This window comes from Pipra filicauda, unplaced genomic scaffold (assembly GCF_003945595.2).
Source record: "Pipra filicauda isolate LSUMZ 115617 unplaced genomic scaffold, ASM394559v2 scaffold278_size1010298_pilon, whole genome shotgun sequence".
NCBI lineage: Eukaryota > Metazoa > Chordata > Aves > Passeriformes > Pipridae > Pipra > Pipra filicauda.
This window is the reverse complement of record NW_024104396.1, coordinates 110,820-122,091: the sequence shown is the minus strand read 5'-3', so window position 1 is coordinate 122,091 and position 11,272 is coordinate 110,820. Positions and strand designations below refer to the sequence as shown.

General features: G+C 42.2%; 1 protein-coding gene across 1 annotated transcript in view; it reads left to right on the top strand.

The window, feature by feature from the left end:
• Window positions 1-165: 165 nt before the first annotated feature.
• The window catches only part of KIAA1328 (KIAA1328 ortholog), a gene marked incomplete at its 3' end in the record, with an annotated part of 119,173 nt that continues 108,066 nt past the window's right edge, over window positions 166-11,272 (top strand). Inside the window, exons 1-4 of the mRNA XM_027740285.2 lie at window positions 166-240; window positions 4,783-4,818; window positions 6,491-6,630; window positions 10,357-10,451. Coding sequence (XP_027596086.1) covers window positions 183-240; window positions 4,783-4,818; window positions 6,491-6,630; window positions 10,357-10,451 — 329 coding nt within the window. The remainder of the gene's footprint in view (window positions 241-4,782; window positions 4,819-6,490; window positions 6,631-10,356; window positions 10,452-11,272) is intronic.

Here is an 11,272-nt window from a genome sequence, read left to right as displayed (position 1 = left end):
TGTCGCCCCGTAGCCGCGAGGTGCGCTGGGAGTGGTAGTTTCGCCGGGCTGCGCCGCTCTCGTCCTGTTGCGCTGGAAGGACTACGACTCCCAGCACACCCCGCGCACCCGCAGGGGCAGCCAATGGGCGGCGAGCGGCGGGGGGGCGGTGGAGGCGCGCGGGGAGTGGCGGCTGTTTCAAGATGGCGGCGGCGGCCGCCGGTGAGGGTGGAGGTCCTCGCTGGAGCCGTGGCCGTGGCCGTATCCTTCCCTGCGGCTCGGGGCGAGGAGACGGCGGCGGGGAGGGCCCTCGGGGGTGTGCGGGGAGGCCTGTCGGGGGTTTTGGCGTGGAGCCGGCGCGGGGCTGTGGGACGAGTGAGGTTCTGTGGCCGCGACACCAGAGGTGTGGGGGCACCGAGTGTTGTGGGGGCTCGGCCTGGGGAGAAGGAGTGGGCGTGTGGCTGTGTTCGGGGGGCGCGCGGGATCGATAGGCAGAAGTGGCCTGCCAGAGGAGGGAGGGTTGTGTGACTGGGCTGTGGAGTCCTGGAGGAAGCAAATATATAGAAATGGGGAAACTGCGTTTAGCTCATGGAAACTTGTAAAAGAATCGATAGAGAGAATGGGGTGCTTTAGCCTGGAGAAGGGGAGGCTCAGGGGTGAACTTACCCCTGACAGGAGGGTAGACCCTGATCGGGGTCGGTAAAAAGTGAGGGGACCAGAGTACACAGCCTTAACCTGCGCCAGGGGAGATTTAAGCTGGACATTAGGAGGAATTTCTTCACAGAAAAGGGTAATTAGACATTGGAATGGGCTGCCCGGGGAAGTGGTGGAGTCACCGTCCCTGGAGGTGTTTAAGGAAAGATTGGACGTGGCACTCAGGCTGTGGTCTGGTTGACATGGTGGGTGATTGTTCACGGGTTGGAGTTGCTGATCTCAGAGGTCTTTTCCAACCTAATGAATTCTGAGATTCTTTGAAACTGAGGCTGAACAGGCAGCAAGGAACAGATGTGTCTTTTGTGAGTGGCACCTAAGCTTGATTACAAGCATAAAATTTAGGGTGACCCTGTGTGGGACACAGAGGGCTCTGTCTGTGAGGGACAAGTGTGAAGCTGTGGTGGCTTCATCTGCAGAGGACTGGCAGGCTCCTGTTATGGGAGACTGTGTGGAGCTAGACTTGTAGATGGAGTGGGTGGTGGTTGTGGTGTTGGGGAGTCAGCCTGTAAAAGCCTGGCTAGAGAGAGAGGCGCTTGTGTGGTTCGTAGAATCAGGAGCTGATGTTTGGGCTCCTGGGGCTGAGGTAGAGGCTCAGCAAGGTGAAGACATTGGGGTGGAGCTGACAGCCTGGCCTGGTGGAAATTTAGGACCTGACAATTTAGCTCCAGGTATGAGGGATTTGAGGGATTGCTATTACTCATATTGAAAGTGGGATTTCAGCATCAGCTGGAAGACTGGAAAGAAGAGTCCGTGTGTGTGCTCTTTTATTTATGTTTGACTGCACACCCGCTAGACAGCGCTGTTTAAGTGAAATGGGCCAACCATCCCAGGGACTGTTTGGGAAGCATATTGTTATGATTTCCCATCTGTGTAAAGTAAAATAGATTGCCTACAAATTTGTCTGTGCCGTGATGGTGTGCAGGTTGGTGGTCACATATCAGATTTGTTGCCACACTGTCACTGCTGTGCTCATTTGATGCAGTTACACTGACAGTGTATTTTTATTAACTAACTACTGATGTGACAGGTTGTTTCCTGTGACCAAATACGGTTTCTTGAGCCCATCATCAGACTCATGTGTTGTGATATTCCAAGGAATGAATTTTTTCCTGAGAGTCATTTCCATTTTATGTTTTTTGGCGAGTAGGTAGTGTTGCCTCTGATCCTGGAAAAGTTTAAATACTTAGAAATGCACATTGTACAATTTAAAATAATAACAGTGGATGCTTTAAAAAAAATAGGAAGGGGGTGGGGGATTTGGTACATTGGGTAGTGTTGGTTTAATAGGTTTGTAAAATTGACCTTCTGCCCATAACTGCTGAATAGATTCAGCATAGCAAGGCAGATGCACTGTTGCTTGTGTAGGTGAGCCCTGCAGCATCATAGTGTGTAGTTCCTCCAGTGCCTGTCTGTGCTGTTGCATTGAACTTTAGCTGTGGTGGTACAAGGTTTATAGCAGTATACTTTCCTTGTCAGTCTTGAGGGGCATGTGGCAGTGGATTAATGCTAAAAGGTTGATGCTGGTCCTGTTCCCAGTCTTGCACGCCGAGGCAAGGACGTTGGACCTGTTTACGAATTGGCTCCTGAGTCACTGCGATTTTTGGTCCAACCGATTGAGGTAACCTGCTCCAACTTGGGGTTATTCTAATGCACTGGGCTGCAAACCTTCACAGGAGAGTGATCCTGGTAGCTGGGGGTAGTAACAGCAATATCTTTGACTAATTTTTGCTTCCTGCTACGAGGCATCTATCCACAGCAGCTGCCAATACCAGCTCTAAAAGCGTAATGTTGTTTAGGCAAATCTTTTTATTTCCTATAGCCGAGTGTTTACACACAGATGAACCATATGTCCGTTGAGTAAGCAATTGCCTGTGCTGAAGTTGTTTCCTGTAGTTGTGTGAGCTGAAGACATGCTCCTCAGTGCCCTGCAGTTTGCTGTCCTTGTGGACACAGCTGTTTGGGCTGGGCTTTGATCCAGGCTCGGACTTTTGATCTGCCTTAGTGCTTTTTGAAAAGAGGGCACACACAGTGCTTTTCTCTCAGAGTTTGTTCAGGTTCCTCACCTGGTTCGTGCTGTGAGCTCTCAGTGTGTTCTGGCAGCTAGGAGAGAGCAGGCTGCAGCTTACAGGTGAGAACAGAAGTGCTCTCAGTGTTTGTAGAGAGAGGTGGCTTTGACAGCAGTACTCAGCAAATGTATTTTCAAACTGGTATGAGACTGATGAGTGATAATTGTTTATGAGTGATAAAGGGCATCAACAAGATCATAAGGGAGTGTGTGATCAAGCCCTTCCAGTGTGTCCAGTACCAGTTCTGTGACGGACAGTGGGTGTTGATTGAAGTTGCTGTCCACAGGGGGAAGCTCCTTCACCGTTCCTAGTTTTCTCCACTGTGTAATAATCTACTAAATTAAGCACCATCTCAGAATCAAATTTTAGTGAAGTCAAGAGTTAGTACATGTTGATTGAAATATTTTCATAACTTGACTTTATTGTATGAAGGCAACTGCAAAGCCTTTATCTGCATTTATCTGTAAACAGTACAGAAATTAGGTAATTGATTTAATTGCCCAGCTGCAGAAGGTTGAGGAAAGTAAAGGGGTATAGACAAAAGATAGTGGGGCAGAACTTTGTGCCTCCTGCTTTTGTTTTTCACTTTCGTATTGCCCTGGTTTCATCTGGGATACAGCTAATTTTCCATCTTGTACCTGGTACAGTGCTGTGTTTTGTATTTAGTACAAGAATAATGCTGACTACGCACTGATGTTTGAGATGTTGCTCAGCAGTGCTTACCCTGAAACATGGACTTCAGTGTCCCGTGCTCTGGCAATGACCAGCTGCACAAGAAGCTGGGAGGGAGCATGGCCAGGAGAGCTGACCTGAACTGGCCAAAGGGATATTCCATACCATGGAGCATCATGCCCAGTACATAAACTGAGGGAGTTGGCTGGGAGAGGCTGATCACTGCTGGGGAACAGGCTGGGCATTGGTCAGTAGGTGGTGAGCAACTGTACTGTGCATCCGTTGTTTCTTTTGGGTTTTATTCCTCTCTCCTTTACATTACAAATAGTATTATTTGTATTAATATCCTCTCCTGTTTTATTTTGTTTCAGTTAAACTTTTCTTATCTCCACCCACGAGCTTTACCTTTTATCTCTGCTTTTCCTCCCCTCTGAGAGGGGGCAGGGAGGGGGACAGGGACTGAGGGAGCAGCTACGTGGTACTGAGTTGCTGGCTGGGGTTAACCCCCACCAAGTGTGTTAGTTACTTACATGGGAATAACAATCATTATGTTCAGCTAAACAAAACTCCTGCTTTAAAGAAGGCAGTATGGTTTACACCCTTCCCTGAATTATACTGAGTTGTATTTTTAGGGGCTTCTGGGAGGCGAGGGATTCAAGTTCAGTGACTGCTGATATAGCACAAATAATGTGGTGCCCTGTTCTTTCTGATTTCTAAGTGTTTTCTGCAGTCAAGTAATTTAATAGTTAAAGCTCTGGGATATTTGAAAGTTCTTAAAACTTCTTAAAGAAAATTAGTCCTCAGGCTTTATCTGGTTTTTTTTAATCTGTTACTGATCATGTGAAGATCTGATGAGAATGACCAACTTCCTTGGAAACCTTTTGCATTTATCCTCCTTTATGTTTCTTTATGTATAAAAATGTACAAAATGTATTTCATTGCAATATTAATATATACACTCTTCCAGAATTTGTCTCTCCTACGCATAAAGAGGTTCCTTATACAACAATAACCTGTTTAAATTTAAATAAATATTATTACTTCATTATCTTAGTAATTACATTTGTGAGGCTGGCCGCTGGGATCTTTTGGAAGGTGACCTCTAAGATAATCTTTAAGGCTGAAAGTTAATGCACAGTGAAGGAGTAATGATTTTGTTCTAGAAATCTCTGTGATGGTGGTTCTTTTCTAATCGAGTTTTCCTTGCTTTTCTTGCACCCAGTGTTTGTTACCACTTTGTTTTCTTTTCAAAAGTCTTTTAAAATTAAGAGCCCAAATACTTATTTTTGCAGTTCTGTTTAAAGAGACAAACTTGCTCTCTTTTTATTACCTTTAACAAAGCCACATGCAGTTTCTGATGAAGAAGAGCCAATGGTACCTGTTTCAGGTATGACATTCTAATAGATGGAAACAAAGTTGTTTTTTTTTCCCTGATAAAATTTGCAATGTCTTTTCAGGTACGTGGTTTGTGTATTTAAGTGTGTAAGGTAGAGAGTCATCACAGGTTGTAATGGGACATATAGGATTACAGCAGAGGATTTATGCTCTGCTGCTTAGATAAGCATACTGTATAAAATGAATAGCTTCAGGGGAGCTGTTTCTGTTGCAGGTACAGCATAGTTTTATCCAATTTATAAGCTAAGCTGAATTTTTAATGTGGTCTCCAAAGAATATTGAAGCATTAGAGGTATTGAGGTCTTTTGTAAATTTTGAAGATATCACTTCAGATGAAGATTCATTATGTAAAGCAAAAGTAATTTTTTTGTTTTTTTATTAGTTCTTTTGACCTTGATTTACTGAATGCAAGCTTGCATACATCGCTGGGGAAAAGATGAGTGTTCTTAGTTCCCCTTCAGAATTCTCTTATTGTTTTCAAACACAGCTCTTACAGTGACACCAGGTCCTGAAAACATATCTGGGCATGATTAACTCTGGTAAAATTGTGTATATGTCATCCAGCAGTTATAAATTTTGAGGAGTCCTGCTCTCTAGTTTGAAGTAGCATGGTTACCCTCGAAAACTACTGGCCAAATAGCTCTGTTAAAAAACTGTGTGTGTTTTGTAACTAGCATAGTTCAAGCCAGGCGATGTCAGATGGTTACACTCTGTGCCCTGGAAAGAAGGCAGTGTTCCTAAATGATGTAAATGGACTCACTCTGGGAAATACTCTTCCACTTCTGTGAAAGAGAATTACAGGAACATTGTTTTCCTTTGTGTACGAGCATGGAGATGTTAAAGCTTATAATTTAGTTCTTTCACTGGGGTTTCTGGTACACTTCTGAAATTCATTACCCAAATAAGTGTATTCTGTCTGCTAGTATAAAATTAATGTTTTTTGTTCAAAACCTTTTTGCACTTCTGAACAGTCAAAACTCAAACCAGTATCAAGAAGGTACAGGCTTTAATCTGGCCCTGGGCAGTTTTAGTGTTAGTATCAGTGTGGGTACTTTATAATTGCAGCATCAGGATTTTCAGTGCTTTCATATTCTCACCGTTGGTAGTGGTGAACTAATTCTAATTGTGGCAGAAAGTTTTTTACAGATGATCTGTGGAGTGTGCACTGAAGTGTTGCCTTACTCGTATTCCTGGTCCTGAAAGGAACAATTAATCTGGGCAGTCAGTAGGTTGGCTGTATAACAGAAAAGTGGTATTTTATCGTATGAGTGGTACTTTTAGCAGCAGTACCGCTTGGTTCCTTTTTGTCTTTGAGTGTCAGAGGAGAAGCTCAATTTTATGCTTTTGCATCTTAAACAAACAGGGTTTTTTTGCACTGAACCTCCATCAGAAGATGTGCCTTTCAGAATTTACTTTGTTGCTCTTTGTGGCTGTGTGCACTTCAGTGCCATGCACCTCTTTTTCTGCTGATACATTAATCTTAATGAATTTTTGTGCAGAGTGAGAGGCTGGGGGGAACTGCAAACATATACCCAACACGCTCATTCTTTTCAGAAAGAGCTGCTAAGGCACAGATGCCTTTGTGGAACTCCTGTTGCACAAGGCAAGAGAAGGATCTCTTTTCACTTTGTAATCTGCGTGTTCTGCTTGTCTTTCATTTACAGGAGTGTCTACAAAAGGAAATTTAAAAACAAGCTGTTTGCCAAAATATCAGACAAGTCAAACTGAACTCAAGGTGCCTGTAGCTGTTGCTTCTGTTTCCATGGATCCGGATAGAAGTGTGGGAGATCTGACAGGGCAGCAGGTCAGTAAAGGCAAATTTTTATTGCTCTTAAGACTTAGTAGGAAAACGTCAGATTTTATATTTAGATTGAAAACTCTTACACAACGTTAGAATATTTTTATTTTTACAATCTGTTATACTTTTTGCCCACTTACATGGTGGCTTGCTGACAGAATTTATCACCTAAAGAAAACAAAGGCTGAATGTGCTAATTTACGTAATTTGTGTGTAACTGGAGCTATGTAAAAGAGATTATATATATTTCTATGTGTGTATTTGTACAGAGACAGCGAATGTAGTCTTGGATAGCACCTAGCCTGTATTTTACTGAGCAAACATGCCAGAAGTTGTGTTCAATCTACTCAGTTTCATTGCTGTAGTCATATCATTTAGAAACAAGACCTATAAAACTCTTTTTATAGACCTTTTCACTGTGGCTGCTCATGTTAGTAGGGTAAAATCCCTTTCTGTTTTTGATGTAGAAGTTCAAAATGCATGTGAGTAGCCAAAGTAGCTGTGTCCATTGACACTGTGTTTGGTTCTGCTTCAAATTGTGTGGTCTCCTCCTGTGAGAATAGGTGACACTTTTCCTACAGTTGCATTAGAAATTTCAAAGCAGTGGGGTTTTTTTTGGAAGGTTATTCTGTGTTGTGGTAGATACTGTGATATTCAGAAATCTGTTGAGAGATGCCATTTTTCTAGCATGGTTTGTATAGTGCAATGACTGTTTAAGTTATTTGAGTACTGTTAAGTCTCTTTCCTAGTATTCATCTGTAAATCACTAGGGTTTGGCATCCTTCCACTTACAGGCAGGATCTGAAACCTTGGACTGCTCTGCATCATTGTTGTATTATCATGCAGTTAGATCTTGTTCTCCATCTGGGCTAAGATGTCCTTCCCAGTCTTCTGTGCACTGGGTGGATGCTGTGCCTCACATGTATGTTCAAAACTCTGATGTGAAGACAGATCACTCAGTTCTCGTTGCTTTGACAGTGTCACTGCTTTTTGAATCCTTCAGCATGACACTGGTATTAATTTTTAGGGCCTTCCTGGACTTATCCCTTTCCATTTCTCTGTTTATCAGTACTTGCTTTTAGGAGGCTGGCATGTACCTCTGCTTTGCAAATGGTGCTGTTAAGTGACATGCAGATAAATTCCACAAATAGCCCCCATTATGCAGAGTCTTTATGTAGAAGCATCTCTTCATAAGTATCTACAAGCCTGCTGCCTCATAGATGCCTTCAATGTGTCACATTAAAATCTGTTTTGTTGAATGGTGTGTTGATTGCATTACTTGTTGTTTAGAGAGTTTTTACTCCTTTTTTTTTTTTTTTTGAAAGCCGTTGCGGTATAAATGGATTTTTGTGTGTTTTTTTTTATATAATGCCTGATACATGAAATCTTAATTGGTGACTCGTGCTTTTATGATATTGACAATTAAATGCGTTCAAAACTTTGTTTCTTCTCTGTCTTTTTTAACCTTCTGTTTTTCTCTTACCTTGCCAAATCCTCATGGAAACTTTGTACTCTGAAGATAAGCTCTGAATTACTTGAAACAAATAGAACAAATGTGTCTCACTTGTTATGGAAGAAAAACTCCTTTTGTGTGGAGTTTTCATCACCAGCACAACTCATTTTCTGCCAGATGTTGTGTGCATGTCTAGGGAGAGCTGATGGCTTTACTTTAACAAAGAATCATAAAATGGTTTAAGTTGGAGGGGACCCTAAAGATTATCTAGTGCAACCCCTTCTGCCATGGACAGCGATACCTTCCACTAGTCCAGGCTGCTCAGAGCCCTATCCAGCCTGGCCTGGACATAATCCTGAGCAATGTGGAGAAGGCTGGAGTAGATGAGCTACCATGGTCCCTTCCAACCTTAACCATCCTGTGATTCCGTGTGATTTTGTCAGGCAGATTGTCACCTTCCGAGGTGTGGAGAGTATCTTACAAATACCGAGTTACAAAACTGCCTTCTGTCCTGAACTGTGAAGAAAGGACAGAAATCTGGGAAGAGGAGACAATACAGTCTTGGCCTCTACCTCCTTTTTCATCTTGTTTTGATGGTTGAGCTGTTGCTGTGCATGATGCCACAGCTTCTTTCTGACATGTGTTATGGTACAAGTCTGCCTCTGAGAATTTGTACTGTGCTACCTGTGCACAAATGTTAGTCTGACAGTATGCACATTGGTTTGGGTAATAGTTTGAGGTACTGTCTGTTAAAATCTCCTTCACTCCTTCCTGTCTCTCTTTTTGAGTGAAAATTGTCCTGTAACTTTTTCTTAAAGAAGTTCCATCGTCTGGCTACTGAAAAAAAAAAAAAAAGTCAGACATTTTTAGACTGGAAAGTGAAATTCCTTCAAAGGTACTGTAGTCGAATTCAGTTAAGTTAAAGACATTGTCTCTTCATTTGTATGACTGTAAGCAGCATATTTTTAGGAAGGAAACTGAAATTAAATGTCCCCTTGAAAGGTGCTAAAATTTGCCTTGTGAGACTCTTTCCCCCTACCTGGGGAAAATACACTGAAGTCAAAATAAGAGTGTACTGAAGGGTCAGGTGGGTAACCATGAGTCCTCTTTTAGTAGTGGACATCGTTCTTTAATTGTTTTAAGCTACTGTTTAAGAAGCAATTAGCTGAGAGTGAAAGGGGTCACTTCCTCTGGGGTGTGTGTAGATCAGCTGCTGTTCCTGCTAATGAGAGGGGAGAAGCCCAGTGTTAGCTGTGTAGGCTTTTTGTGCTCTATTGTGTTAACTTGGCCAAACTGCGGGGCATTCGGCTGCATTCTTTTATCTCAAGTTAAGCCGGGGAGGTTTGTAATATTTGTAGGTTTGTAAAAGTCTGAACTGAAATAAATCAGATTGAGTGGAGATACTGAAACTTGTCAAAACCTTGGGCAGAATAGCATAGCCTTTATTGCCGCGTTTATCTTGGGATTCGCATCTCGTGCCTTCCGCGAGCACTGCAGAACCGCGTCCCCCGATCACAGCAATTTTTGATAAATAAAACCAATTTAGAACCTTTTCCTGCTCGGAAGCATCCCGAGGTAGGGAATGTGTTGCCCTCAGCGGTGCGCGGGCAGCAGTGCAGGCCCTCTGGTGGGCACTGGTAGCAAGAGCAGCGGTTCTCTGTGTGTTGAAGGAGTGCATTAAAGGCCTGAAGTGATGGGGTCTGTTACAGGCCTGTTCTGACGGGTATGAACTGCGGTGGTAGCAAATAAGCCATTAAGACCAAACAGTAGCGATGTGTGAAAGGGTCTGGACTTTCCTGTGTATTAGAAAAATGAAATAAGGACTTACTGTCTACTAACAATACTTTGCTGTTTCGTATGCTTTGCTCATAAACTCTGAGGCAGGATATATTTTTCTTACTTTCTACTCTCTGTGATAATAAAGTTTGGACTTGGATTTGGATATCACTGCAGTGGATTTCCAAGTCATGAGAACCTACTTCCCTTTATCTACTGTGAATCAATGAATAGTGCACATCTTAAAACTTTACCCAGCATGTTTAGTATAGAAGCTAGCAGCTTGCGTTTGAATTAAAAGACTCTTAAAGTAATTCTCCACAATTTGGTAATTTGTTTTGCTGAAATGTACTTACGTTTTTAAAAAAGACGAATTTTATTTCCAGTTAGAATTGATCTGCTTTCAGCTTGTAATTATTACGTCTTGAAATGCTTTTAATATCTTATGAAATATTTGTTTTCTTTTAAACGGTACTTTCTAAAATGTTACTTTAAATTTTCAGGTCACTAATGAAGGAGGAATGAAGAGTGCTTCTTTAAAGGATTTGTGTCCTGAGGACAAGAGACGCATTGCAAACTTAATTAAAGAACTTGCCAGGTAAGAAGAAGCATCACCTGAAAATGCATTATGTTTAAAAGGAGTCATTCCTCTAATTAACATCAAGCAGTGTAAAACTGCATTATGATACTGAATATTTGCATAAGGTAATTTTTCTTGCTGCAAGAGATATGAACAATGAAGCAGGCTGATTGGTTTTTCCTTGCTTTGTGACCCCTAAATGTATATTTAAAACAAAAGCCGAAGTTTAGTGGCCAGCAGTAGTTCATCCATATAAACCTAATCACAAGTCTAGGATTTTGTTTGTTGCATGTATCACGTGCTTTAAATAAAAACATGCTGCTTTTGCAAATGACAAACTTTGTTGCTATGAAACTTTGTAGTGCTTGATATTTGGCAGGGGGTAAGCTTTTATATGGGATGCCATGTTAAAGGTGGATTGCTGGTCTTAATGGCTGAAACATGTTGATCAATATTTGCCTGTGTAACTTTTACTCGTCTAGCCAAACTTTTGCTTTGATTAATTTCTTCAGGTGCTACGTATTCTTTGAAAGGAGAGGCTCAAGTAGTGCAAATTTCTCAGCTTTAGCAAAAGCTTTTTTTGGTTTCATTCTAGTGCTGGTTACATTCACAAAGGTAAAAGATGGGTTGAATTTGTGTGAGGACATTTTAGTCCTTCTCTCTGTCCCTAACAACTCGGAATATCTGGAAATCCACTTCTTACATGGTGGCTGTAAGAATGAGGAGGACCACGTGGGCCTTTGTCAGTCTTTGGCACGACATCAGGGGGGGAAGTATCGTGAGATGCTCTCAGGTCCTTTGGGCTAAAAGTTAGTGTCCACATGTAGAATTTTTAAAGG